We start from the raw sequence: 27,855 nt of genomic DNA, 5'->3' as shown, positions 1-27,855 counted from the left end.
ATCTTTGTACCTGGCTATTTTTATGGTTCCCTGGTACAAGACACTTTTGACAGAATGACACCAGTCATACTGAATATTCTATCACATTCTTGTTTGTCCAACTGAAACATTTTTAGCTCTTTTAGCCAGGACATTTCTCTTCAGTCAAAGAAAAATATATATCAAAGTTGCTTTGGATTTTTTCACCCAAAATGCAGATTAAGAAACCTTGTGCCATTGGTGAAACAGCAGTTGTGGAACTGAGCAGCATTGCACATAGCAATGGTCTTAGTGAGAAATTCCCTTGTTGAACTAGTAGTAATAAATCTCTCTATATAACAAAAGGGTTTATTGAGAGAGCCAAAATGGATGGGAAACAAGAGAAAGCAATCCATAGAGATCTTTTAAACAAAATCAATAGTCAGCCTAGCTAAGCTAGTTATTTATTGCATCTTTGAAAAAGTTGTTGAATTTCAGTATTTGCTCAGGATTATTTACAGAGAAGACAGTTGAAGAGTATTATCTTCTTCTTCTTCTTCTTCTTCTTCTTCTTCTTCTTCTTCTTCTTCTTCTTCTTCTTCTTCTTCTTCTTCTTCTTCTTCTTCTTCTTCTTCTTCTTCTTCTTCTCCTCCTCCTCCTCCTCCTCCTCCTCCTCCTCCTCCTCCTCCTCCTCTTCTGCTTTTGTACAAATAGGTTTATATAGAACATACTATTTAGAAAAGCAAACGCTGAATTCAATTTATTCAGCAAAAAGTCAATTTATCAACTGCTTTATAAGGTACAATTATACCAAACTTATTTTATTTATTTAAAAGACTAATATAATCACCAAGTAATACCATTAGCCTAGATGGATCACAAAACAATATGGAAAGTGTCTATCACAACATGCAGTAGAATTACTGACTGAAAATATAATTTTATAATAATTGTGCTCTCACAAATGAGCCAGAAATTGTTAACACTGCAATGATACAGATTGTTTAAACATTTAAAGATTAAAAAAAAAGCTTATTTCAATGTTAAATATGTTTTGTAAAATGTAATTAACATAAAGTTGCTTACATTATACAATTAATACTAAGTATGCCATTGATAAAGTTACAAAATGCATTGAATTATTTTATGAGAAAGATTTCTAACTTTGAGCTTAATGTTTAATATTAAACTCTTCTGTATTATTTGTTATTTATAAATGTTAAAAGAGAAAAAACAAAAAAGGAAAATACGTTGCTTGGGAAAGATAAATATTTAATTTCTAACTTCCTTCTTCTTTATACTCCAACTGATTTAGTGTTTATAAATATTTAGACCTCTGTTTAGACAGTTAGCTTATTGAAAGGGTCAGAACATGGAATGTTGTGGTTGTATTGTATATGTGACAGCTATTACTCAGAAAAAAAGGAAAAGGAAAAGCAAGAGTGAAGGGGTAAGCTGTACTTTTTTCATGGATTGAAGCTGCTCCCAGAAACCTCTATTTTTTCAAGCAAGCAAAAGATTGCTGTGCTTCTAGCTTGAAGTTGCTTTGTATTTTGGAATGCATTGCAGCATTAATATTTGGATAAAAGGAGACAGGGCAAAACTTTTCCACAACAAATGTGGGCTTTTTGCAGCATTTTAAACTTTTCCCTTTATATTTATATAATTCCCTCTGAATTCATCTTGCAGTGTTGCTTCCAAATTCAGACATCCAAGTTTGGTGTGGAGCTGATACGAACTTGATCCCTGAATTTGAGAGAGACTTTTATCCTTGCAAAGAGGCTTCTTTGCCTACCTGAAAATACAAGTTGCCAAGTAATTCAGCCAAATCAAAAAGGACTGACGTATTGAAAGGGTGTATTTCATACTCTGCATACTGAAATGGCCTTGACTAAGAAGAAGAAAAAAATGTCTTCTTAAATTTAAACAGAAGGCTAAGACTGCCGTGCTAAAAGTGCTTACAATAAAACATAATATTTGAGGCCACAGTGGAAAAAAATGGTTTTCTTTATTGTATGGAAAATTACACCCCATCAAATACCATAACTTTTTCTGAAATTCAAGTAAGTAAAAATAGGCTTGCAATGTGTAGGTAAAAATTCAAAAGAACCCTTTTTAACTCTGAGGGTTAGCAGAGTCTCTTGTGAAAAAAAGGGGTTGATAACATTTAACATTGCAATATGGAGCATCAGAGGTGGTATTCAGCAGGTTCTGGAGAACAGGTAGCGGAAATTTTGAGTAGTTTGGAGAACTGGCAAATACCATCTCTGACTGGAGATTTTACAGTATCCTTCCCCTGCCAGGCCCACCAAGCCACGCCCACAGAATTGGTGGTAATTTTTTTTGAATCCCACCACTGATGGGGTGTATATTATTATGTTATGCGAGAAGAAATCACACCTTCATGAAAGTGAAAGAGGCAGCTGGGGGTGGCATTACAAAGGTTGTCCATACAATCAGCATAATCAGGAACATTGTGGAAGATCCAAGAGAGGACCAGTTCTCAGACATTGTTCTCTCGTTTTTCTTGACTAATTTGTTTCCACACGAATAGCAGAAAGAAGGGAGCAAAACAAAATGCTTTTCTAGACCATCCCCTCTAGATTTTTTCTTTCCCATCATCCATGACTAAAGACCGCTTGTTTTTTTAAAAAAAGAGAGTAAGTGTAATTTTGAGTGGACAAAAGGCAGAAAAAAGTATGAATCAATGCCCAGAGTCACTTAGGTGGGATGGACTGCGTAAAAATTTGACAAATGAAATAATTTGACAAATGAAATTTGACAAATGAAATTCTTCCAATTCCTCACCACCCTTTATGGGAGCTATAGTAATACTGTAATAAAAACTATCTATAAAAGTTCTACCTTGGCACCCAAAAAAGATACCAATAGATGAGAAGAAGCAGAATTCCGAATCAGAATAGAGCTGGAAGGGACTTTGGAAGTCTTCTAGTCCAGCGCCCTGCTCAAGCAGGAGATCCTATACCATTTTAGACAAGTGAGACTGTCCAGTCTCTTCTTGAAAACCTCCAGTGATGAAGCACCCACAACTTCTGGAGGCAAGTTGTTCCACCAGCTAATTGTCCTCGCTGTTAAGAAATTTCTCCTCAATTCCAGGTTGCTTCCCTCTTTGATTAGTTTCAATCCATTGTTTTTTGTTCTGCCTTCTGGTGCTCTGGAAAATAAATGGACCCCCTTCTCTTTATGGCAGCCTCTCAAACACTGGAATGCTGCTATCATGTCGTCCTGTCCCGCCCACCCCCCACTCCTTTTAATTCAGAATGTATTAACTGGGCTGGTACACCCGATTTCTTCTTGAATCACCACCCAGAGGGCTACAGGTTAATCCATAAATTCCCACATTGCACTGCATTTAGTGCCCCACAGCCCCAGGGGGCAAAAACAAAAAACCCCAACCCTAAGTGATGCACAATGGTCCCTCTGGTCCCTTGGAGGCAGAAGAGAGAAAAAGCCCAGAGCTTATTGAAAGATACAGATTAGGAGAACAGCAAAGGCAGTCTCCATCTTCGGAATTTCCCATAGGATACAAGGCGTCACAGGCAAGGAGTGTTACTGTTAACTCTTGATGTGGGCGAATTCCCACTTCCCTACGAGAGTCCCTCCCCGCCAGAGGTCACTCGTCCGGACAAATTCCTCCAACAGCTGGCCAAAAACCCTTGCCTCTGGTCACCACAGCAACGCAGCCGCGCCGAGCGGTTCCCTTTGCCTCTGGATTGGTGCTGCGAGTCAGGAGGGGAAACCCAGCGCTCGCCCCGCTCCTTTCCCTTCCCTTCCTCTCCCTCTCGCTCTCGCTCTCTTTCCCGAGCAGGTCGAGGGCGGCCGTGAGAACTCCGGCTTAAGAACTCCGGCTCAACTCGTGTCTCCGCTCCCCCGCGCGCCTTCGCCTGCCTCATTTTTAGCACCGCGCCGCCGCAGCTACCGCAGCAACATGGGCTCGACCCCGGACAGCCACGAGATGAACGGGCTGACCACGGCAATGGGGAACGGCAACGGCGACGCGACGCCTCCAGACGAGGTAAGAGGCTCTCTCTCGCTCTCTGTCTCGGTGGGCAAGCCAAGAGAACAAAAACCGATTCAGCCGCGACCGGGCAGCGGCTTTTGGGCGGGAAGCTGGGCGAAGGTGCCCCGGGGACATGGGATTCGTCAGCCGGCGCCGCGGAGGCCTTTGTATCCGAAAGGCCTGGTTTCTCTGGCAGGCAAGTGGGCAGAGGTCTTCTCTTGGCGGACGTTTTTTGTGGGGCACTCCCGAAGGGCTGAGGGGCCGTTTTGCCCCGCTTCTTCCCGGCGCGGAGATTTCCCGTAAATTGCGTCTCGCTTTGGAATGTCTCCAAAGGCGAAGTTGGATCTGTAGACAACGAGGGCGGCTTTCCGGCTTCTCGATTGGGAGAGATTGAACGCGGCGCGGGAGGCGGGGGGGGGGACTACTTGGCAAGAGGCTGCTTGTTTTCCCGTGCCTAGATGCCAGTGGGCAGAGTTGTGGAAAGAAAAGAAAAAAGGGATGGAAGACAGCAGAACTGGGAAGACTTTCCACCAATTCACAGGAAGAGACAAACAAGTGGCCAGGTGACATATGGCATTCAGGGAAGAAGAAGAACTATAAGAAATTATAGACTATAAGAAATTCACAGCCTTAGGCTAGGGACAGATGGACTTCTAGACCAGTGGTCGCCAACCAATGGGTCCGGGACCACTGGTGGTCTGCAAGAAAATTTTGGTGGTCCGCAGAGAAATGTCACCCCAAAGCACTCTCCAAAGCGATTAATCCAAGCTACTTGGGAACACAAGGCTGCGCCGCCCACATGGCCTGCAGGAACACAAGACTTACATTGCATTGTGAACAACAGGAGGTAGTGAGGGAGGGGGGGAAAGGGCGGAGGGGGGAACTTGCACCACTTGCCCCATGGGCTTGGCCTGGCCACCGGGCTGCTTCTTTTTGCTTCTTTCTTCTTTTGGCTGCATGCAATGAAAACAGCAAAAGTCTTTCTTTCTCTCCCCCAAACTCTGCCAGAAATGAGTCTTTGGGATCCTGCAAGGCATCCTGCTCCAAGAGGCTATGCTGGCACAACAAGTCTCACAAAGACTCATTTCTGGCAGAGTTTGGGGGAGAGAAAGAAAGACTTCTGCTGTTTTCCTTGCTTGAAGCCAGAAGTCTGTCTCTCTCCCTCTTTCTGTCCCCCCTGAGAACAGAGCTGGAGACGGTATCCTGCAATCCCAAATAAAGAATGATCGACCGGTAGGAAAATGGGGTGGGGAATTTTCCTGCATTCTTTTTTTTTGGGGGGGGGGATTTTCCCAGGGTCTCTGCTGCTTCTACATTTTCTGCAGAGCTCTGGGTTAACCAAAGGGCCAGTCTTGTGACTACTGCAGCTCTGGAATATGGGACCGACTTTCCCACCAACCTCACTGTCAGTCAAAATTCATATTAGTGGTTTGCAGGATTTAAAATTATGAGTTTGGTAGTCCCTGAGGTCCAAAAGGTTGGCGACTGTAGGTTCTAGACTGTACCAGCTGGACTCTGATTGGCCTCAAGTGATTTTCCAGGAATTTCTTAAAACTTGGTTCTGTCAGGGGGTTGGGGATCTCATGAAAATAGGGAGCCGGTGAGATGGCTATAATGCATGTAAGACTTTAAATGGGCTCTCCCATGGTTTTGTTTATTTTTGTTTTTATTGGTTTTCAGGCTTTGCTTTTAATTGTTTTGTTTGTATGAGTCACATGTGTGAAATAGGTAGCTATCTATATTTGACAAATAAGTAAATAAATAAATGATAAGCCTCTATCAATCCATTCTGCAATTTGAGAAAAAATGATTACACTTCAACAGAATTTCATTCTGAGATGTATAAATGTAGTCTAACCTCAATTGCTTCTTAACATGTGGAGAACTTAGTTCTTCATTTACTTTATTTTGGAAGAAAATAATTTTATATATACTTTGACTGACTTCAGGCAGAGGATTTTTTTGTAACACATGAATGTGTTATGCAAGAAAGGGCTACAGTCACCTGTGCTTCTATGTTTTTTGATTTTAACAAAATCATCCCGAATTAAGGGATTACAGGGTCCAAGGGAAAAAAAAGAGTTTATCTGCCTTCTGTGAAACTGTTTTAGAACTCCTTCAGCAGTTTTATAGAAATCACATGGTTGAAATGAACTGGGTATCCTTTATGCTGGGGCTTACCATGGCTCCTTCCTGTCATCTGTTTTCAAAGCCAGGACTGGAAATGGGTGGGGGAAAGAAGAGCATTAAATGTCATGTCTATAAATATTGCCTTAGCTAGTCAGTCTCTGGGATCGTTACCAACTTTCTATCACTACTTATCACATCAGTACAGCAAAAGGAAATTAGGGAGACAAAGATACAAACCTAGTGAAGTGAAATCCTTTAAACTTGCCACCAAGCTCTCAAAAACCAGATAGGTTTTTCTCTCATTTGCTTTTCTGTTTGGAGACGGGACGGAATTCCGTCCAAACTTCAGTAGGAAAGGTCTCTGGGAAGAAGATGTGTGCTCCGCAGTGTAATTCTTTCAGAAACATCAAGAATGTATATGGGTTGGTGAATTAATGTACACACACATGGCAATGTCTCTAGGAATGTTCAGAATGCAAATCAGTTTCTACAAGGAAACTGGCAACAGGTTCCCTCTAGACATTTTGAGATAATTCTCACAATCCCTTCTATATGGTTATGGTTTTTGGGGATAATAAATTGTAGCAGGGCCTTTTCTGGATTCTAAATCATTACTGTCCCTACATTAAAAGGATGGCCTTCAGAAAGCCGTGTTTTCAGAAAGACTTTTCTTTTTTTCAGAAATAACATGAATCCCTTATTAAGGGGAGATCAGAAATTCTTTGCTATTAAATTCTTATTGCTTCGTAGACATTGTACTTTAGGAGGAAAGCCATGTGTGAGGGAAACAGTGTGGTAAAAAGTTGGGACAAGTCTAGTGTAGTATCTGTTCCCATTAATTAATTTTAATAAAATGCATTGGTTGGAAAAAGTGCTACCAGATTTCTTTTGACTTTTTTGCTTTTAAATTAGGAAGAAAATTACTGACTGATGACAATCTCCAATTCTCAACTGGTTCTCTCTTGATCAGTGTAGAGGGATCTGCCATGTTATCCACAACCCCCCATTTTCACACATTGTGCTGTCCAGGCAGTTTAGAGTTAATGGGATTTGGGATAATTACTTAGGAATTGTGAGCTGTCCCTTTAAGGGAATGCATCATGGTAAATGTAGTTAAAGCTATCCTGGGAAATGTAGTCCATGCCACGTGACCACATCTGTAATCCTGATTGATCACTAAATTGACCCTTGTTGGGTTGGGGGAGGCTCCCTCATTCTTGCCTGAAACCACCATACCACCATACCATGCAGCTGCTTCAATCATCATGGGGTTGAGACCTTTTTATCTTTCTACACTACAAGACAGATATGCAAAGGATTGGACATTACGAAGAACTTCATCACAAATGTGAGTTATGAGGATACCTGATGAACCAATAAAAAAGACTTTGTTATGGATGTTTTGTGGAGTTACTCTGTCTGCTTTATACCATCCAGAGAATAATAAGCAGAACACACATACATTAAAAAATTTAAAAGGCCAAATCACATAATATTAGTATAATTGCCTGAAATCTAATGTGATGTTCATTGAGAATGCCAAAATATCATGATATCTTGGAGTGAGAATGCTGAAATCTTGTGAGATTTGATAACTTTACACAAGTTTTAGGCTTTGATTTCTATGATTCCTATGCTATCTTCTTTGTTCATCAAGAAATTTGTTTATTTCAGTTCAGATCCATGCCTCAAAGTCACACATTAAGTAATTTCCTTTTTTGAATTGATGTAATCTGGAAGCACAGATAGTTCTCGACTTACAACCAGTAATAGAGCCTGGAATTGCTGTTTTAAGCCCTGATGACCCAATTTAATGACTGGGGGACAGTTGTTAAGCAAATACTATGGCCATTAAGTGAATACAGAGTCATTAAAGAATATTTTTCTTGACTTACAGCAATTCACTGAGCAACCATATGAAATTAAAATGGCACACCAAAAAAGACAACAACCAGTGCTCACATTGCAGTATCTTCATATTCATATGATCAAAATTCAGGGGAGCTTGGCAACAGGCTTGTATTTATAACAGATGCAGCATCCTCCAGTTATATGACTACCATTTGCCATCTTTCCATGTGGTTTTTAACAAGCAAAGTCAACAGAGAAAGCCAGATTTACTTAATGACCACCTGATTCATTTAACAGCTGCAATGATTTGCTTAACAACTATAGCAAAAAAAAGTAATAAAATCAGGATAACTCACATAACAACTGCCTTGCTTGCAACAGAAATTCTGATTCCATAAGCCTATTGAACTCAGACTATAAAATTTTTGCTTCAATAATGGCAGAAAGACTCAAATGATATTTAAATAATTTTATTTACCCTGATCAAAATGGATTTCTACCAAAGAGACATATTAAAGACAATATGAGAACTATCCTGGACACATTGGAATACTAGGCACATCCTGAAAAACAAATGGCCTTGATATTCTTAGATGCACAGAAAGCCTTTGATAATGTAAATTGGCAATTTATGTTATTACAATTGGAACAGATGGGCTTTGGTAAGAAATCTATTCAAGCCATAGAAGCTATATATCATGATCAAACAGCAAAGATAATGATTAATGGGGAATTAACAGATTCTATTGCTATAAAGAAAGGTACAAGACAAGGTTGCCCGCTGTCACCTCTGTTGTTTGTGTTAACATTAGAAGTGCTAACTAGAGATATAAGAGAAGTGAAAGAAATAAAAGGAATGAAAATTAAGAAGGAAGAATACAAATTACAAGCATTTGCAGATGACCTGGTTTTTATATTAGAAGACCCACTGGCAACAGCAACTAGGTTGATAGAAAAGATAGAGGAATATGGAGTGGTAGCTGGTTTAAAAATAAATAAAGATAAAACAAAGATTCTGATGAAGAATATGCTAGTAAAACAGAGGGAAGAATTGGCGGAAGTCTTGGAAATCCAGGTCACAAATAAGGTTAAATACCTGGGAATACATTTGACAGCAAGATGTGGCACACTTAAGGAGAATAATTATAATAAACTCAAGCAACAGACTGACAGACTTGGCAAAATGGGAAAACTTACAATTATCATTAATAGGGAGAATATCAACAATTAAAATGAATATTTTACCAAGAATTTTATATTTGTTCCAGACAATTCCAATTAGATTAGGGAAAGAGTATTTTGATGAGTTGAATAAAATAGTGCTGAAATATTTCTGACGGGAAAAAAGCAAGAATAAAATTAAAGTTATTACAAGATGCTAGATTGAAAGATGGTTTTATATTTTTATGTATTGTTTTGTCTGTTATAAAAAACTTATAAAACTTTGTCTATATTTATAAAAAACTTATAAAAAAAAGAAATTCTGGTTCCAATTGTGGTCATAAGTTGAGGACTACCATGTTCACGAAGTCATCAGGAGTCAAGTTTGACTTGATAAGACTTCACTAAAACATCAGTCATATTGAAAATACATGTTTGTCTTATAGAATGTCAGAATTCAAATGGTTCCAAAGCAAGCGTATAATTCAGGAATATATGAAATCAAGAGGATTTTACCTTGCAAGAAAAAAAAGATATTTGAATTGGATAATAAGTACGAGGATTCTATAAAAGGGTCTTCGTGTCTGAAGCAAATTCCTATTTCAGAAAAATGTGACTTTTTTCTTATATTTGGTCATTCACTCTATTTAGCTTGTGTCACTCACGAAATATCAAACTCAAGCTGAGAGGTTATAGGTTATATTTCTTCAAATACCTTATTTACATCCTCATAGGTTAATTTATTCCCTATTTGGTACCAAATAGGAAATAATTTCTCAGAGATAGGACATGCCAGATGTGTGTGTTTGAGCATTTGACAGAACTATGACATCTGTAAAAGTTTGTTTATGTACTGCTTTTTAAATCTGTCTGCTTCTTAGTTGGATGATTTTGAGTCTCATGAATTATGCCAGCCAGAAGTGAAATTAGAAAATGCACGTGTCATAGCATTAATCCTATGAATCATATTCTTGTTTACTTTCTCCACTTACCCAGCTGTTATTTCATGTTCAGGCATATTGTAATAATTGACAAGCCACTACAGAATTCTACAGAATTTTTCTGATATCTCCCAAGATAATTTAATTATTGGGACTGATTTCTCCTAATATCTTAAACAACATTTTTGAATTACCATTCCAATAAGGTAGTTTTTCTTTAAAACTGAATTGCTTATATGTTGCATCATTTCTTTACCTTGAGAGTTCTTTAGAACAAATGGGCAAATGGCAAAGATAGAAAAAGGAAAAAGGTTTGCTTATTTGGTTTAATGTTAGTTAAAGTAGTTAACTAACTACTTTATTAAATTAACTGTATCGGCATTCTTTAATAAGAAAATAGCTTGCACCTAAGTATATATTTTTGTTTTTTAAGAGAGTCCAGCTGTATTGCCAATTAATTAAACAATATATGTAAATAAGCCAAGGACACCTTGTCTAACAAGGGCTCCCACTGAATTTAAAGACCAAATTTGTCTACTTGTCTGTAATTCTCATACTACAAGCATTCTCAATGTCTATGGGATTGGTCTATTTTGCAGCTTTCTATTTTATTTCATGAAGTTGCAAATGCCAAACTTGGAACTGGGGATTACCAGCCTTCTGGCAAAAGGAGGACATGTCTGGCAGGCTTAGTCTTAAAATCAAATATTGTCCAGCTGTTGGAGTAGGTTTTCTTCAGGAAAGTTAACAAGCTCTGAACTTTTGCTTCCTACCAGGTCTGGTAGATTCTTATGATTGAAAAACCAGCCTTTCTAATATTGAAAAATGTAATTTCATATACATGTAGGGTTAAGTACATTTTTTTCAGTTTTTCACTGTAATTTGATACCATAAAAATTAAATAGTTAGTTTGTCCTCCTTTTGTTCTCCATTTATTCTCCTTTCCAATTGTCAGTGTTTCCCTTTGCCTGTTCAGACATCTGATAATCCTATCTAATAATCCTATCCTTTGTTGTAATAAGTTTAACAGCTGGAAACAGTCTCAGTGAGGTGAATTCTTCATGGAATATATATTATATAATTGTGGAACTGTCCTAATTCAGGCTAAGATGACAGTCCAGGCATAAAAATTGTGCCACGGGGGGAAAAAATCATACAACAGTGATGCTTCATCTGTGATGGAATGAATAATCCATTTTGTGAATGCTACTTTCAGCTTCCTTTTTGTGATGAAGGAATTGTGCAGAAAAATTGCAGAATTGGCATTTTGTAGTTGAAGAGCTTGGATGTCCTCATGTCTTATAAAGCACATTCTGCAGAAAGGAAAACATTAAAAGGCATTTTTTGCAGAGTAGAATTTGATTAAACATTTTAATGGCTTTTTATGTAAATGAAAATGTCTGCATAGTATTTAGGTATGGTGTTGATAGTTTAATTCCTACACAGCCCTTTTTTGCATGTTAAATCATAGCATGTTAAAATATCTAAATGAAAAGTATATATAAATGGACTTAAATCCCAAGAAGCAGTTCATTGTAGTTATTAAACAATTGAGAATTCTCATTTAAATTACATTAGTGTACTTAAAGGTGTTTTCATTTAATTTGCCTAATGTATTCCTTTGAGATAAGAACAAAGAAGGAAACAAAGAAGGAAATAAAATATATACACGCCTAAATTCTACAAGATTGCTGACAATGGGTGCTTTGTCTTCTGAAACAAGCCAAAGACCCCATAGAAAATAAACATAAAAGCCATTTCACAGATTGTGCTAAGTCAGAATCAATGGAGCCAAAAAAGGTGATTCTTTGGGAGGAAGGTTGGTGATGGTAGGTTGAGTCTTGCAGGGATTTAAAGCTTCAATTTCATCCATTAAAAACCTATTTTCAGTGTTATCCTCAATATGGCAGACAAACCTACTAGACTAGAGTCTTCCAGGCAATGTTACATAGTACTATAGTAGGATGAATCCAAAGAAAGTGTTTGGTGGAATATATGAATCCTCTTTCAATGCCATTGCTTTGAGTTAAAGTTTCTCTCATAAAAGACAAATATTTCATTTTATAGTTCTTATTCAGTGACACCCAGTCATTTTCATCTTAACCTACAAAGTTACTATTCATATAGGCTAGACTTGAGTTGTTCCACAAACCTGTAGTCTAGGGAAAAAAGCATGAAAGGATGCTTTTAATATTAAAAGGTCAATATTTACATTAGCAATAGGCTAAATGATGAAATCTCCCACTGTGGTTTAACACTTAAGCTCCACCTAACCTAAAATATTAAATAAACAAACCCTTTTCTCACTGTTGCTCTTTTCTACACCTAATGGATTTTCTGACAAAAATATTGAAAAAATATTTAGAAGGATTTTTTTTTCTGAAATGCTGCAAAGTTGTGGAAGTTGTGGGGAAGAATACTCCCCTGAAGCAATATCCTGTGCAATTCTAAATATGTGTCTTAACTAGGGAAACAATTTTATATGTAAGCTGTAAATGTTATCTTGATTGCAAAAGCAGTCTTGTGAATACTTATACATATTTCTGGTGCATAATTCCAATAATTGAATTAAATTTTGAATGTTAAAATGCTAATTTTCTGAGTTCAACATGATTATAATTCTCACTTCATTAAAAGTATGTTTGATGGAAACAAGCCTGATATGAAGAACGGTTGCAGGAACTGGGCTTGGCTAGTCTAGTAAAGAGAAGGACCAGGGGAGACATGATAGCAGTCTTCCAATATCTGAGGGCTGCCACAGAGAGGAAGGAGTCAAGCTATTTTCTAAAGTGCCTGTAGTCCAGACAAGGAATAATGGATGGAAACTGAACAAGGAGAGATTTAACCTGGAAATAAGGAGAAACTTTCTGACAGTGAGAACAATCAACCAATGGAACAGCTTGCCCTCAGAAGTTGTGGGAGTACCATCACTTGAGACTTTCAAGGAGAGATTGGACTGCCATTTGTCAGAAATGGTGTAGGGTCTCATGCTTGGACAGGGGGTTGGACTAGATGACCTACAAGGTCCCTTCCAACTCTGATTATCTGTTTTCTGTTATCAATTAGAACCATGTCGTCTTACAACAGACTTTATCTTAATGACACTTGTGAAATTTTAGGAGTAAAATATGGCAAATGTAAATAACAATAGGCATATTTTGAAGAGCAATAAAATGGTTATACAAAGCTACTGTTTCAAAAATGTTGCTAGTGAATAAGCTGTTAGAACCCCCAAAGTGAAACTGAATTTAAGAGAATGATACTGATAGAATAACACATTTGGAAGGGACCTGGGAGGTCTTTGAGTCCAAGCCCTTGCTCATTTTAGGATTCAACTGGAAACGTTAACAGAGAATGCCAAATTATAGTGCAGAAAAATGAATTGGAGGAAAAGGGAGAATCCAGTCGTGATATAGCTTCAACTTATTGAAAAGATCTCTACATTTTTTTCTTGCTGCCTCATCAGGGGTATAAAAACCCGAGCTTTGCAAAGATTTGGATTCAAAACGCTAAATGTGATATAGAATGCATATGGGACACACACATCTTCTTTGGAAACTTGTTAAAACAGATTTTCTGTGCTAGCAAGATTGTCATGCACAACTGCCAGTAAATCCTGGAAAAATATATGTTGCATTTAAGGTGTGACTGAAATCACATTTTTCTCTTCAAATCTAGTTCTCTGCAAAGTCTTATTCAATACAGAATAATACAATTGCAAGGGAGCTTGGAGGTCCTCTAGTGCAACCTATTTCTGATGTCTTAATAATTAAAAGTACAAATAACAAACCAAGAGAATGTCCTGAATAATTTTCCTATACTAGAGACTTGTTAGAGCTTTGAAAAATTTGGTGAGAAAGGACAAATAAAAAAATAAAAATAAATCAAATTCTAGGGCATTTGTGGGGACTAAAAATCAAGATCATTAAAAGTAAAAAGAAGGAATATAAACTTGGCTTATTTGACCAAGGTTAAAATAGATATGTTCTTATTTCTGGTAACTATTAATGGACTTTTATTGTCATCAGGATTGAAATAACGAGGCCTCATGAATTTGTTTATATATAAGAGATAGGTTATGGAAAGAAAATGTAATTTGTTTTACTTTTTAAAAAGGTGCTAAATTATTAAAATTGTTTATACTTATTGTGATGCATGAGAAATTTATTGCTGTATATATTTCTTTTTTTACTGTATTTTTCTTTTTTCTTCTAAAGTTGCTTTTTCAAAAGGCAACTAGACTTTCTTTGTTTTACTTGAAGACATTTCACTTCTCACCCAAGAAGCATCTTCAGTTCATGAACTCAAGAAGCGTCTTGGATGAGAAGCAAAATGTCTTCAAAGAAAACAAAGAAAATCCAGTTACCTTAATGACCACATCAGGGAGAGCCAGGATTGTGGTCATTAAATAAAGCAACCATGTGGGTGGCTCGCTTAATGACCCCCAATGACTTATGGCTATATTTCTGGGCTCAATTGTGGCTGTAAGTCAAGGACTATCTGTATCTGCCACCATTTGTTCTGTAGGACAATTGCACATGCTGGTAACACCTTACTCTTGCATGTTTGAGTGCTATTTGGTGCCAGTATGCTTTGCTCTTGGATTAATCCTTTATTTTCATAGGTCTTATCAGTTATAAATAGCAAACAGCAGAAACTCCTGACAAAAGGATATTACAACATGCCTGTTTCCTCTATTTGACTGTGTGGGAAAAGAACAGAGTTAATATGGGGTTTTTTCCCCAGTCATTTATATTGCTGCTGCACTTGCTGACATTTCAATTATTTCAGTACTTTTTATACCATTTAACTCTCAAGCAGATTTACTACATAAACATGTAGGGCAATTTATAGCTTACATGGAAAATAAATATGAAAGTGTCAAATGGGGGAGAGGTCATTTCAGCAGTTAACCATTCTCAAAACACTACCATGAAAACATTAGCTGGACATCCAGTATTTTTTTCTTTTCAAATGGGACCTGCTACTATTTAAATATTTGATTTGATGATCTTGTAAAACTTTTTTTTATCTTAGTAAAATGATTAATTTAGTGAAGTGAATTTGTAGAAATTCTACTGAAATTGATGTAAGTGAGGAAACTTGGAAACTTGTTTTGTCTCCATAGAAAGTGCTTTTTGGCTCAGCTTTTTGTGTGTTTAGTAGTATGCTATTGCTAAGTGCTTGATGTTTACTGGCTAAGCCATGATCTAAGTTGTTCGAGTGAATGATCAGAAATATATTCTGATTTTATAGTTTTTTAAAAAGTGTTTAGAAAAGAAATATATTTCTCCCCAGTAACAAAAGAGTTAAAACTTTTATAAAATAGAAAAAAAAAGAAAAACATGCAAAAGCATGGGCACTTAAACTCTTTCCTGTCATTTCCCAAACATAGGTCATGTTAAGACTCAGTTACATTCCTGGTGTGAATGCTATTTGTTTTTTCTTCTCTCTTCTTCCATTTTAATATATTTTTAATTAAAATAATGGTCCTCAACCTTTCTGGCTCCAGAGACCAGGGTGGAGGGGATGGCTGTATGCCTGTAATCTAGCTCCTGCACATGCACAAATGAACTTTCACACGCTCACCCACTGCTTGTGTAGCCAGTTCTCAACAGGCTGCAGGCTGGTACTGGCCCATGAACCGGTATATTGAATCAGTATATTTCAGATATTACAATACTGTTGGATCAATTTACACATAATGCAAATCAGGGTGCAACCTGCCCACCGATTGTCCTTATACAACAACTAATGCTCCATAAATCGCCTGATTGGCACTTTTGACACTTCTCATTGGTTTTTTTTCAACTTGTTCCTAGGTAAGTAAAGGGTTGTGCTCCCTCCCCTCCCCCCACCCCCTGCTCTGTGTTCAATTTACTTTAAACATTGAACATGTAACTAATTCTCGAACTTAACAAATACAATGTGAATGGCCAACTCCTTAAGACTTTCATTTTTCATCACTTATTAATTTTCCCACTCCTATCATCTTTATAATGTTATCTGAATCCTTGCTGATAAAGGCCTTTGAAATGTTTTGTCTTTCAGGGCGGAAGATGGCTACGGGCAAATAGACAAATTAACATGAACCATTATGCCAATAAGAAGAGTGCAGCCGAAAGCATGTTGGATATTGCTTTGCTCATGGCCAACGCATCCCAGCTGAAAGCTGTGATGGAGCAAGGACCCTCTTTCGGATTTTATATGCCTCTGATTGTTCTCATCAGCATCTCACTTGCACTTCAGATTGTAGTTGGTGTGCTCCTAATATTCCTTGGTATGTATGGCAACCTAAATCATTGCTTATTTTGTGCCACAGCATAACTGTTTATGGTGCTGTTACCATTTTAATAGCGAAATACATTTTTCAAAGTGTTTTATAGCCAACTCCCCTTTGATAGCCTCAGGGTATTTTTTTAAAAAAACTATTTTTATTAATCTTTTTAAGGTGTTACTTTCCATGTGGTTGTAACTGCTGAGGTTATTTATTTAGTGTATGGCATACAGTGTCAGGTTAATTCAGTGTAAGTACAGTTAGTAAGTGCAGTGGTTACCAAGTACAAATCCAACAAGCATGCTACAATATTATAAGATCTTGTCTCATGGGCCATTCAGCCTGTGGCTCCCCATGAAGCTCATCCAGGTCTTCAGCAATTTGCTAAAGGCTGGTAGGATCTTGGTCACACTAATCTCTAGGATATGGTAATCCTTTTCAAAAGAATAACACATTTGAGAGTTGTAGTGTACTGCTTGTTTCTAGTATATAGGAGGAGGAATGAGTAGATTCTTACATAAAGAAGTATAGTTTTCATAATGATGTAATTCTATGAAATCATTTGGTGTGAGTAATCATCCAATAGTAATACATAAAGGCCTTGTCTCAAAGATTTTTTTTAGCACCATGAACAATGAATTTGATAATCTTTCATTTTCAGGAAAATAATACAACATTTCTCATGGGAGAGAAAAGATCTCCCAATATTTTCTCAGATTTCTTGTAGAATTTCTTATCCCCATTTTCAGAGTTTAGTATGCATGACAGATATTTGTACATTTTCACATGTGATGTAATTATTAATTAAAAATGATACTAGTCCTTCCTGCTATAAGAGGGAGAGCCAGAAACAGTAACCATCATTTCAGAAACTTAAAAGGCTCATGACAGATAGAGGGACTACATCAAGAATATAGGTTTTTCTTTCACATCAGTTTTATTGGTTTGAACAGCAATAACACTTAGACTTATATACTGCTCCATAGTACTTTACAGCACTTTCTGAGCAGTTTACAATGTCAGCATATTGCCCCTAACAATTTAGAGTCTCATTTTACCAACCTCAGAAGGATGGAAGGCTGAGTCAACTTCAAGCCTCTGACCATGGGCAGAGTTAGCCTGCAATAATACTGGGGGGTAGTGGAGGTTTATTCTAACCAGTGCACCTCCAAGACTTGAATGGAAGAGAATTATTCCTTGCCAGTCCAACACAGGTGAGATGCTGTTTTAGAGTTATTACTAAGGAATATTCACAGCTTCTCTTGACCCATACCTCAACACAGCTCTTTCTACCCTCCAGTATTAGAGATAATTGGTCTTGGAGCTTTCTGTGCCATGTGGGAAGAGAACCTCCAAACAGAACTCTCTATTCAAGGGTAAACATTTTTCTGAGTTTGGTCGTATCCCCTAGGTCAGGGTCCTCAACCACCGGGCCGCGGACCGGTGCCGGGCCGTGGAGCACTCTGTACCGGGCCGCAAAGAAATATTTTTTTTAAAAAAATGGCGGCTTTCTTCGCCTTCGGTGAATGCTGCTGGGATCGGGGATCAAGGACACAAATGAAAGAAGGGGAGGAGGAAGCACCGAAGCCTGTCCTGCTCTCTGGCTCAGCGGCTTCGGTTTCCTCCCGCCTCGTTCCTCTCTCAGTCGCTCTCTCGCTGCTCCACCAGCCCAGGAAGAAACTGCTTCAAAGAAGCCGGGGTGGCTTTTCCTGTCCCGCAGCTCCTCCAGCGCCCGGTCACCCCCACCCGCCCGCCCATGCGCGGTTCAATTCAGTGCCCGTTCTGCCTGCCTGCCTGCCTGCCTTCGTTAATGGTTGATTCGGAACAGCTTCGGCTGAGTAAAAGAGGCGAATAGTTATTATTCTCAGCCGAAGCTACTCCCAAACAACCAGAAACTAAGGCAGGCAGGCAGAACGAGCACTGGGTTGAACCGCAGCGGCGGGCAGCGAGAGGTGGGGTGAACGGGCGCTTCAGAGGAGCTGCGGTGACAGGAAAAGCCCCCGGCTTCTTTGAAGCAGTTTCTTCCTGGGCTGGTGGAGCAGCGAGAGAGCGACTGAGAGAGGAACGAGGCGGAGAAACCAAGCCTCCTCCCCCGGTCCTTGAAAAAGTGTTTCTGCTTGAAACCGGTCCCTGGTACAAAAAAGGTTGGGGACCACTGCCCTAGGTGGTCACTCTGGGACTGGGATTGTAATATAACCATCAGGTCTATGGGATTGCAGGCTAAAACATAACCTGTTTTTTCAGGGATCACAGATTATCATTCATTTGCTCTGGGAAATTATACATTTGATAGAAGATTATAGATATTTACTTTTGTGTCCAAGAAGTTACTTTTAGCTTAGAAACCTCAGAATAACATTTTTAACTGAAAGTAGAAACTGAATTATACTTGTCTTCTACTAGAAGATTGTAACAAGTATTTTAAGTACACTGTCATTTTCTATATGCATACATAGTTTTCTTTGCGGATATGTATTAAATAGCATTGTATTAGGAAATGGAACTTAGTCATCCAGTGTTGGAAGCAGACAGTAATAAAGATATCGTTTATATGCTAACAGTTCATAGTGATAAATATCTGTGCAAAATATCTTGCTGAATCTGTCTAAAGGCCTTTCAGATTCAGTAAACTTGTCCCATATGAGCTCACGAGATACTAATGGGAGACCACAAGAAGAGCATAAAGGTCCTCTCCAACTCATATTTTTCAGGGTTGGTATAAACCATATGTCTTATATTGAAGGAAAATTGAAGGAAATATAAGTTTCATTATCCCATACATATTTTCATAAATACCTATTTCCTCTTTCACTGACTTTTTTTGACCTTGAAGTCCCATCAGGATCAAACTCCAGGCGGTGGGCAGAGTTAGCCTGCAGTACTGCACTTATACTGCAATACTGTGCCACCAGGCTAGATGGTGAAACTGCTGTTAGAATAAAAAAAAAAAGATCAGGAACACTTTAAAAGTCGATGTTATATTGGCCAGTTGCCTAGTAAATATATATGATATATTTCTAGTTGTTATAGAAAATAGTCTTAGCTTGTTGCATATGTATGATGAAAGAACATCATATTTCAGTTGTTTTAGGAGTCTTTAGAAGGAATAATTGAAATCTCATGATTTGCATGGTTTCTGATTCTCAGTATATCTAGTACCTCATCTCAGTTGTCCTTTCTTCAACCCTTTAGGCATTGCCTTTTCAGCATAAATGAGCTTGTATTATTCTGGCTTGGAGTAACCTCAGTGTATCTTTGAAAGAATTATTCTTTCAACTTCTTCTTTTTTTTGCCAACCTACTCTTTATTTAAATATTTCACTTTCAGAATGAAATGTAACTGTTTTAAACTTTATAGATAACTTCATAGATCAAATAGCACTGTGATTAGTTTCCAGTTGGTTGAACGATACTCACATTTTATCTAAAACTTTATGCACCAATTCAGTTTGAATTTGTAGTTGCCTTCCTACCGATAATTTCTATTACCATTTGCTCTATGTAAGATGTAAAGTATTTTAAAAGATTACCATTCTGAAGATAATTAAGACTAGCCGTCCTTTGCCTGCCTTATAGATTTCATTCTCTGTTACAAAATTATCTTCATACTTTTGAACATCATATCCACTTTTTTTGAGGTCTAATAATGTCACAGAAGGTGTGACTTGCTTGGTGCATCATTTACAAAAATTGTATGTGGAAATATTATCCTCTGGAGGTTTCTAGCTTATTAGTTCCGGTGTCTTCTTTGATGTTGACAGCATTGAATTCCCTCATTGTCACAAATAACTCCACCTAGATATGAATGCATTCTCCATTAGAATGTTCTTTGTGCCACGTATCCATTCTTAGACATCAAAAGAGAATTTTGGGAGTACATGGGTGTTTTAATACTTACAAGAAAGATTCTTTATCTACATTAATGTATTCTGTGAAACATGAATTTTGAACCCTCTATAAATATCCGGAAAAGATGGGATTGTGTAGGGATGAAACATTGTGCCCTAAAAGGCTCTCAGTGGTTCCAGGTTCCAGGTTGAGCATGGGAGATTGATACAATGGACAGCGATAGGAAGAAAATATGAATAATGTTTCTTGCATTGATTGTTCTGCATTATCATGTGGAGAGAGCTCCAATATACAGCGATAGCTTTTTCTTTTGCTTTTTTTTCTTAGTTACTTTGTTTAGAAGGCACTGGCTTCTCAATAGTCTTGTAAATTGTAGGGTAAAAAGGGGAGAAAGGAAGCTGTCAGCTTAACTACTAGAATGTTTTTTCCCCCTGCCTTCCACAGTTTCTTCCTTTGATCATGGTTCCAAGTCCATGTTTGTGCAGTTAGGTTATATGTCTCCCCCGCCCCTATTTTCTTCTGCCTTTTAGGTTGTGAGGGCTGGGAACAGTATATATATCTCAGCTTACCTGTTTTACAGGCTGAGAGAAAGCAGGAGGAAGACAGGAACTGTCTTTGCTGTCTTCATGAGATCAAATGAACTTTAGCCCACTTGAAAATGTTACTTCTTTCCCAGATTAATGTTTAAAGAAAGGCACAGAACAGCAAAAATGAAAGATTTGCCATTTGAACTGAGAATGTGTGGAAACTTCCCTCCTGGATGCACTATAAATCAGGAGCCTTTTTTTTTTGGAGGGGGGGGTTTAGGGGTTGTCAGAAACATTTAGGATGCCAGCTGTGCCACTGATATCAAAGACCTGCCCTTCTTTTATGTGCATTGTGACAGATGTAAAAATAAGGGCTAGGATGTTATCATTAACTTGAATTTTAAAAATTCCCCCTAGGTGCCTGTGCTATAGATTTTATCTGCAGAAAAGCCTATATTAATTGCAAGAGCTTTCTTTTTGAAATGAAAGGGGAAATGAATAGTTTAATCTACACAAAATGTAAGGAATTGCTTTTATTCCCCCTGAAATTTTAGAACTTGGCATTGTTCATACAGAAACTTGCATTTAAAAAAAAAAGTCCACCTCTCCATTGCTATGGTGAAATAGCTACATATCAGCTCTAAAACCGGATGAGTCTCTTGATTTGAAAGCCTCTTACTGCAACTGGTTGATGTTCCTTTCCAGAGAACTCAGCCTGAGAAAATACCTGAATGTGTTAATCTAACTGCAGTGCTAGCTCCTGGAAAATGCATTGTGTAAGAGTGGTGATTCTCTTATGCTTATGCTTCTGAATTTCATAAAGCTCACTTCCACTTTTTAGTTTCTGTGGTTTCATATAGGAAGAAAGTGTCATAACTAGGATCCACAGGGCAAGGTATGAACAGAATTCATCCTTTCCCCGAAAGTGTCGCTATTTGTGATGGTTATTACATAAAATGCACTTTTAACCCTCAGGGATTGCTGGGAAGTCTGTTGCTTAATGGAACAAAGAAAAGAAATTCCCAGCTGGATCTAGAATGAGATGCCACGTGAGGATCTTGAATCCTCTCCTCCCCACACCGCTAAGGAAGGAAGAGGGGAAAGGTTGCGCAGCGCGTGGTGAGTGACACCCGCACACACACACACACACACACACACACACACACACACACACACCGCTCCCCCAGCCTCCTCCCGGCTGCAACTCAAGCTCAGTGGGAGTCGGAGTCCTCCCGGCGTATAAGACGCCCCCCACTTGGAGGCATGTTTTTCAGGGCAAAAAAAGTCGTCTTATACGCCGGCAAATACGGTAGTTATGGGGATTCCAGTCTGTATTGCCTACAAATGTTATTCTTAAAATCAAATACATTTTAATAAGTAACCGAATTAAAATGTGGAATATTCATTGAATAGAGGCATAAATTCTAAACATATGATTATGGCAATAATATTAGCAACAAAGGGTGGCATATTATAACAGCATAGCAAAGTGGGGGGAATAACAATACTCTTCAGAAGGAGGGAAATGGAAGCATTGTCTTATGAAGTGGCTCTGAAAGTTTGCATAGACCTGGGATTTGGCATTCACATCTGAAGTGGGAAGGTTGCTTAGGGTATGTGGGGGGGAGGGACTCATCATAACTGTTGGCACCTTCTTAAGAAGTTGAACCATTTTCTGGTTTTGCTACATGACAGCACAGTCCTTGGAAAATAAAGGAGTTGATGATAGTAGAGCCTGGCAGATTGCTTCCTTGACTATTCACAAAAAAAGTTCATTTCTGACACCAGAAAATAAGTGGAGGGAGGTTTGGTCCTTTAAAACAAATCAATTTATTTCAGAGTTGTCAGCAGTATATGGCCAATGAATTCAAGATGTTGGCCTTGACGGTGTGATTGATTTGTTCTTTAAGTGTATTGCATGCAGACATCCTGCCCTCTTTTCTTTATCCTTCTTTGAATAAGTCTGAGTAGGAAGGAGTGAAAAGAAAGTGTTGGATTAGAGAGCTGCCAAAGGGTTTTCCACTCCTGGACAGGAAAATAATGATAGACTGAATAAGTATATAATACTGTTGTAATACATGTATTAAATATGTTTTTCAGTTGTATAAAGATATTGTTCTGATAGATAAATGCAGTTCACTTAATGGCATTCCTTATGACTACTGAATTCAGTGTTTGTTGTATCAATCAGCAGGTTGATTGAAATATAATGATTACCATGTGACAATAGTATACCATAGTATAACATATACCAAGTGTATAACTATGACTGTGGAAATCCACTTTTTCTCTTTTAGGTTAAAAAGGATCCTCATACTCATTGGTGCACATCTTTCTAATTACACCAAAATTTCTTTGGCATGCAATTTTGAAATGTTACTTCCTCTCGCTGACCTTCATTTCCAAAAGTAATTGTTCATTAGTGAGAATATAATCTCTTTCACTGTTCTTTCTTCCTAGTTAAATATGACCTTAATAATCCTGCAAAACACGCCAAATTAGACATTCTCAATAACCTTGCCACTGGACTGGTGTTTATTATAGTCGTTGTCAATATATTTATCACTGCTTTTGGAGTTCAGAAGCCGTCTCTCCCAGAAAAGAAGGGATAGAAAGGTAAGCTCCAGTTTAGAATAGAGTATCATAAAAGTCTGGAAAAAAAGTCTGTTTCTTCTTGTAGAGCAGGGGTGTCAAACTCAAGGCTCATGGGCCGGATCTGGCCTGTGGTGTACTTAGATCTGGCCTGTGGGGCCACCCTGGAAACAATGAAGGACCAGCCCGCAAGGCCTCTGCCAGAAAACATGGAACTCAGGAGTGCCAGGCCAGGCGCTGCCTCCCTGAGCTCAGTTTTTGCTGGTAGAGAGATGAAGGAGGCCATCATGGCTGAAAACGGAGCCTTGACAAGTGATGTTGAGATGGCCATGCCCCTGGCCACGCCCCCCTGGAGGTCAAACACAGCCCTGAGGCGGCACTCAATAAAATTGAGTTTGACACCCCTATTGTAGAGAAACATTTTTATAAGTCTACACCATTTCTATGTATTACAGAGTACAAGGTGTTATAGATGGGTTCAGGAGTAATACTATTCTTTATTTCATATCTGTGCCCAAGCCACAGTAGAGATTGCATTACTCTCCTTTGAAACTCCTCCTCATGAAGATCAGAATATTTTCCTTTTCATGTTCCATAAACTCTTTTTTCCATTTTTAATTAATTACAGTTAATTTAATTGCATATGGTAAAACCATGGAACAACAGCTGTTAGTCAGCATTTCATAAAATACATCTTTCTGTTTATATTTAGCCAACTATTAAGATACACAGAAAAGACTTTTTATGTTCCATATGAACATAAAAAAGGAATCAGGGCCTTCTTGCTTATGGCAGAGTGATTATAGAAGCTACTCCACCAGGACACTGAGGTGTTACTTAACATTGATGTTATTTCAGAAGATCTCCAGGGTTCCTTCCAACTCAATTATTCTGTCTCTGCTTTTTAATCTTGATTTTAAATGAGTTTTGATGGATAAGTATGTAGGTTGATAACATTAACAAATAAACTGGAATCAACTTGGCTAATTTCCCTAAACCACAACTAACTTAAACCATTGCTTGTTCAATGGTACAGATAACAACAAATCTCAGTTAGTTGAAAATGAATGCAAAGTTTTTTATTTCCATTAGACTGATGTATAAAAAGATGAGAAGGACTTTTATGAACCCAAAGCTTTCTAGCATCGTACTGAAAATACAGTCAGATTATAGAATCATTTGGAAGAAATAGTTTAGGCCACCAAGTGCTGCATTGCTCATGAGATAGAAAAAGGGTTGGAATATGAAAAATAATCAGCACCAAACTGTCTTATGGACAAGATCCAAACTTAATTGCTTAAAGCCATGCATTTCTATCAAACTGATTCTGAGAATTAAGTATGTACAAGGCAACTATGGGACAGCACTACCTCTTCTCTTGTTGTAGATTTATTTTATATCACCTTCTCTACAGAAATTGGTCTGAATATTCTGTGATGAAATAGGGAAAAAGAATTAAAGGGGTTACTTTCAATAAAAATAACCAAGCTGCAACGTCGACCCTTTTAACTGGTTTTTCATTTTTTCCTCCCAGAGACCAACATTCTTTAAAATTCTGAAGACAATTTCTGTACTTTGTGCCAGTTTCACTTGGATGAAGAAACTCAACAAGCATGTCTTTCTTTGAATTGTATTATTTTCCAGAAAGGCCATTTTATATAAATTCTTATTCTTATAAAAATAACGGGCTGCCATTTGGAGGAAAACTGAATTTAATTTGTAGCATAAGGAGTCGCAACCAAAGATGCTTGCACTGAACTTTTCACATAAACCTAATAGTATTGCTTTGGAAAAAAATTCAGTGTATATCCCAGAGACTTTCTTATGACTATTGAAGTGCAGTCCCTGTGCCTTCACAGAAATGCTGAACCAAGAAAGAGCATCTATATATGAACTCATGGACTTCGCATAGGTAGGGAAAGACCCATGTACATTTCAGCATTAAACAATAATTTTGCCTACAAGACTTTCAAATCCCAATGAATTGTGTAGACAAAAAACCCAAATTGTTCATTATTTATATACTTTCATGTGAATAATTATATCTGATAGGGTGCTATGGATAAGAAGAAAATGAATTCAATCAATGCAGAAAGTGATGGTAATGTTAGGACAAACAAACATTTATTTTACAAAGACCACTTCCCTTTAATGGCCACTGATAGTCATTCCAAGTGTTCCAAAGAGGTGGGTGTCCAACCTTTTTTTTCAAGTAGAAATATATATTGTACAATTTTGTATTATTTCATTGATGCTGTAGTCTGCTTAGAACAAATGTGATGTGTGAAGCCATGCCTTATGGCTTGTAAACCATGATTTATGTCTGAGAATATTTTGCGAACCCAGCCAGTTACTCAATAAACTATGGTTCATTCAACCATAGTCTAGCATGATGTACGACCTTACTGTGTGAACATATCACAGCTTTGTATAAAGGCATTATAATATAGTTTTGTTTATTTTTTGATTCTGAAATTGCTGTTTATTATAGCTTTTGATTAATTGTTTAAGAGATTTTATCTTTATATAATATTTGATCAGAACAATTTGCTTACCTGACTAAAACAGTGCAAAACTCTGAGCTGCATCCAAAATGTAATTTCACACAATTGCTAGGTGTGTGTGTGTGTGTGTGTGTGTGTGCTTGAGTGCATCTACTTTACCATAAACTAAGGGAACAATCAAACACATGTGTTGTCATGTGTGACAGAATAGCAATTTTATCCTCAACTCTTTCCTTTTTCCATAAGATACACCATTTTGAGTGTCTTAAAACATCTTCCAACTTTCCAAGTTACTGGCAAACAGAGTAAGTACAGGGATAATAATGTCATTTCATCCTGACATTTGTGAAGAACAGGAATATAAAAAGTATATCTCTTATTCCTTTTGTGGTGCAGTCATTCTGAAAGAATCCTAAAATGTTGCTGCAGGTTTAAATGAGTGGCATTTAAATTTAATGAATAAATAAATTTCACACACATGGTCCATCCATGGTGAATATCTTCTGCTTTAGTAAGGATTACTTCTCGCTGCAAAATCTTGATAGGTCTATCTTCTTTATATTAAAGATAGCTTGTCAACACTTGAATAGAGAAATGCCAAGATTTCCCCCATTTTTCCTGCTTCAGTGACAAAGACTCATTCTAGAATGCACCTCAGAGTGCATACCTCTTCATGGATCTTTCTAACACAATTAAAAAGTCACTGTGCATTCTTCTCTGGCCTGCACTGCTAATTTTAAAACTAAAGTAGAAATAGAAAGGCTTATCCTATGCACAAGATGAGAACCAAATTTTGATTATATCCATTTTTTCTCATTATCATTCTCTCATTAGCTTTTTTTAAAGTCAAACTATATAAGAAATAATAATTTTTAAAAAGTATTTTAATGTAACTGAGTCAGTAAATTAAAATTTTACAGAATATTATATATTATATATACTATATTTTTTTCTTTAAAAATATAGTGAATATTTTTCCTAATTTATCATTTGTGAGCACAAACTGTACTCTATTTTTAGTTACCTACAGATCTAATGTCACTAATGTGTTTTATTTTTTTTAAAATTTGATTCATTAAATATATACATTTTAAATATATAGTATATCGCACATTATTTTAGACAGAGGATAGAAGCCATTTCCTTTACCATTTCAGATGCTGTATTTTTCTATTAACAGGATTATAATCATAAGATTCTAAAGAATAAGATACTTTTTCTAGCAAGAAAATAGAGAACAAAAAAGACAGAAATTTATTTGGATATCTGTTTTATTTTCAGTGAAAATAATTGGGTTTTATTATTAATAAGAAAGATTTTCTTTTGTTTGGATATGAAAATTGATCAAAAGGTTACAGAATGTCAGTTTACAGCTACTGCCTTTATAAATCGCATGACTAGGGTTGCTTCTTCTGTATAAGAGTCAACTGTAATTCTGTACATTGTTACCGGGAAATGAATCCCACTGAATTAAGTACGGCTTGCTTCAGCAAGAGCAGGTATTTTTTGTAGATTATATTTTTTAATAAATTATATTAAAATGCAGTGTAATCAATGTCCTGCTGTTTTTCATAGTTAATGTGTGATAAAATCAAAATGTTAACTAAAAAGTACAATTGGTTTAGGCACTACAAGTGAGGAGTGTTCTAAAATAGAATATAAATTTAGGTCACAGATTTTTGCAAAATATTTTTTACGGCATACTGATTTGCTTGCTTGATGTCAGCAATAGAGTAAACTAGAAACAGCTGTGAGGGTGAGGGGTGTCAAAAAAAATGAAGAAAGGTATCCATGACTATGCAATCCAAGCCCTGTCATTGAAACTGATAAATCGACGGTAAATTAGCTGGTCTCAATCTGGCATCCTGTGCATGGTTTGGATTACAGCACATCATAAATATCTTATAAAAATTGTACTAGAGACACAACTTGTCATGATTCTGATTTCCTATTCACAGTAGAATCCTGTACTTAGATTGTTATTGCATTACACTGTTTTCATTAATTTTCTTTTCATTGCTGGTCAATAAACAATTTTGATAAAA

General features: G+C 37.3%; 1 protein-coding gene across 1 annotated transcript; it reads left to right on the top strand.

Annotated features, from left to right (window-relative positions):
* Positions 1-323: 323 nt before the first annotated feature.
* NINJ1 (ninjurin 1) lies at positions 324-27,855 on the top strand. Its single transcript, XM_026677248.2, has 4 exons — positions 324-3,994; positions 16,114-16,342; positions 23,175-23,330; positions 24,841-27,855. Exons 1-3 carry the CDS (start codon positions 3,545-3,547, stop codon positions 23,324-23,326), a joined length of 831 nt encoding a protein of 276 aa, XP_026533033.2. The 5' UTR covers positions 324-3,544; the 3' UTR covers positions 23,327-23,330; positions 24,841-27,855.

Source organism: Notechis scutatus, chromosome 2 (assembly GCF_049901735.1).
Source record: "Notechis scutatus isolate UNSWTSFEM ecotype Mainland chromosome 2, rNotScu1.2, whole genome shotgun sequence".
NCBI classification, from domain to species: domain Eukaryota; kingdom Metazoa; phylum Chordata; class Lepidosauria; order Squamata; family Elapidae; genus Notechis; species Notechis scutatus.
Note: the sequence above shows the minus strand (reverse complement) of the source record. Positions and strands in the feature narration are given on the sequence as shown.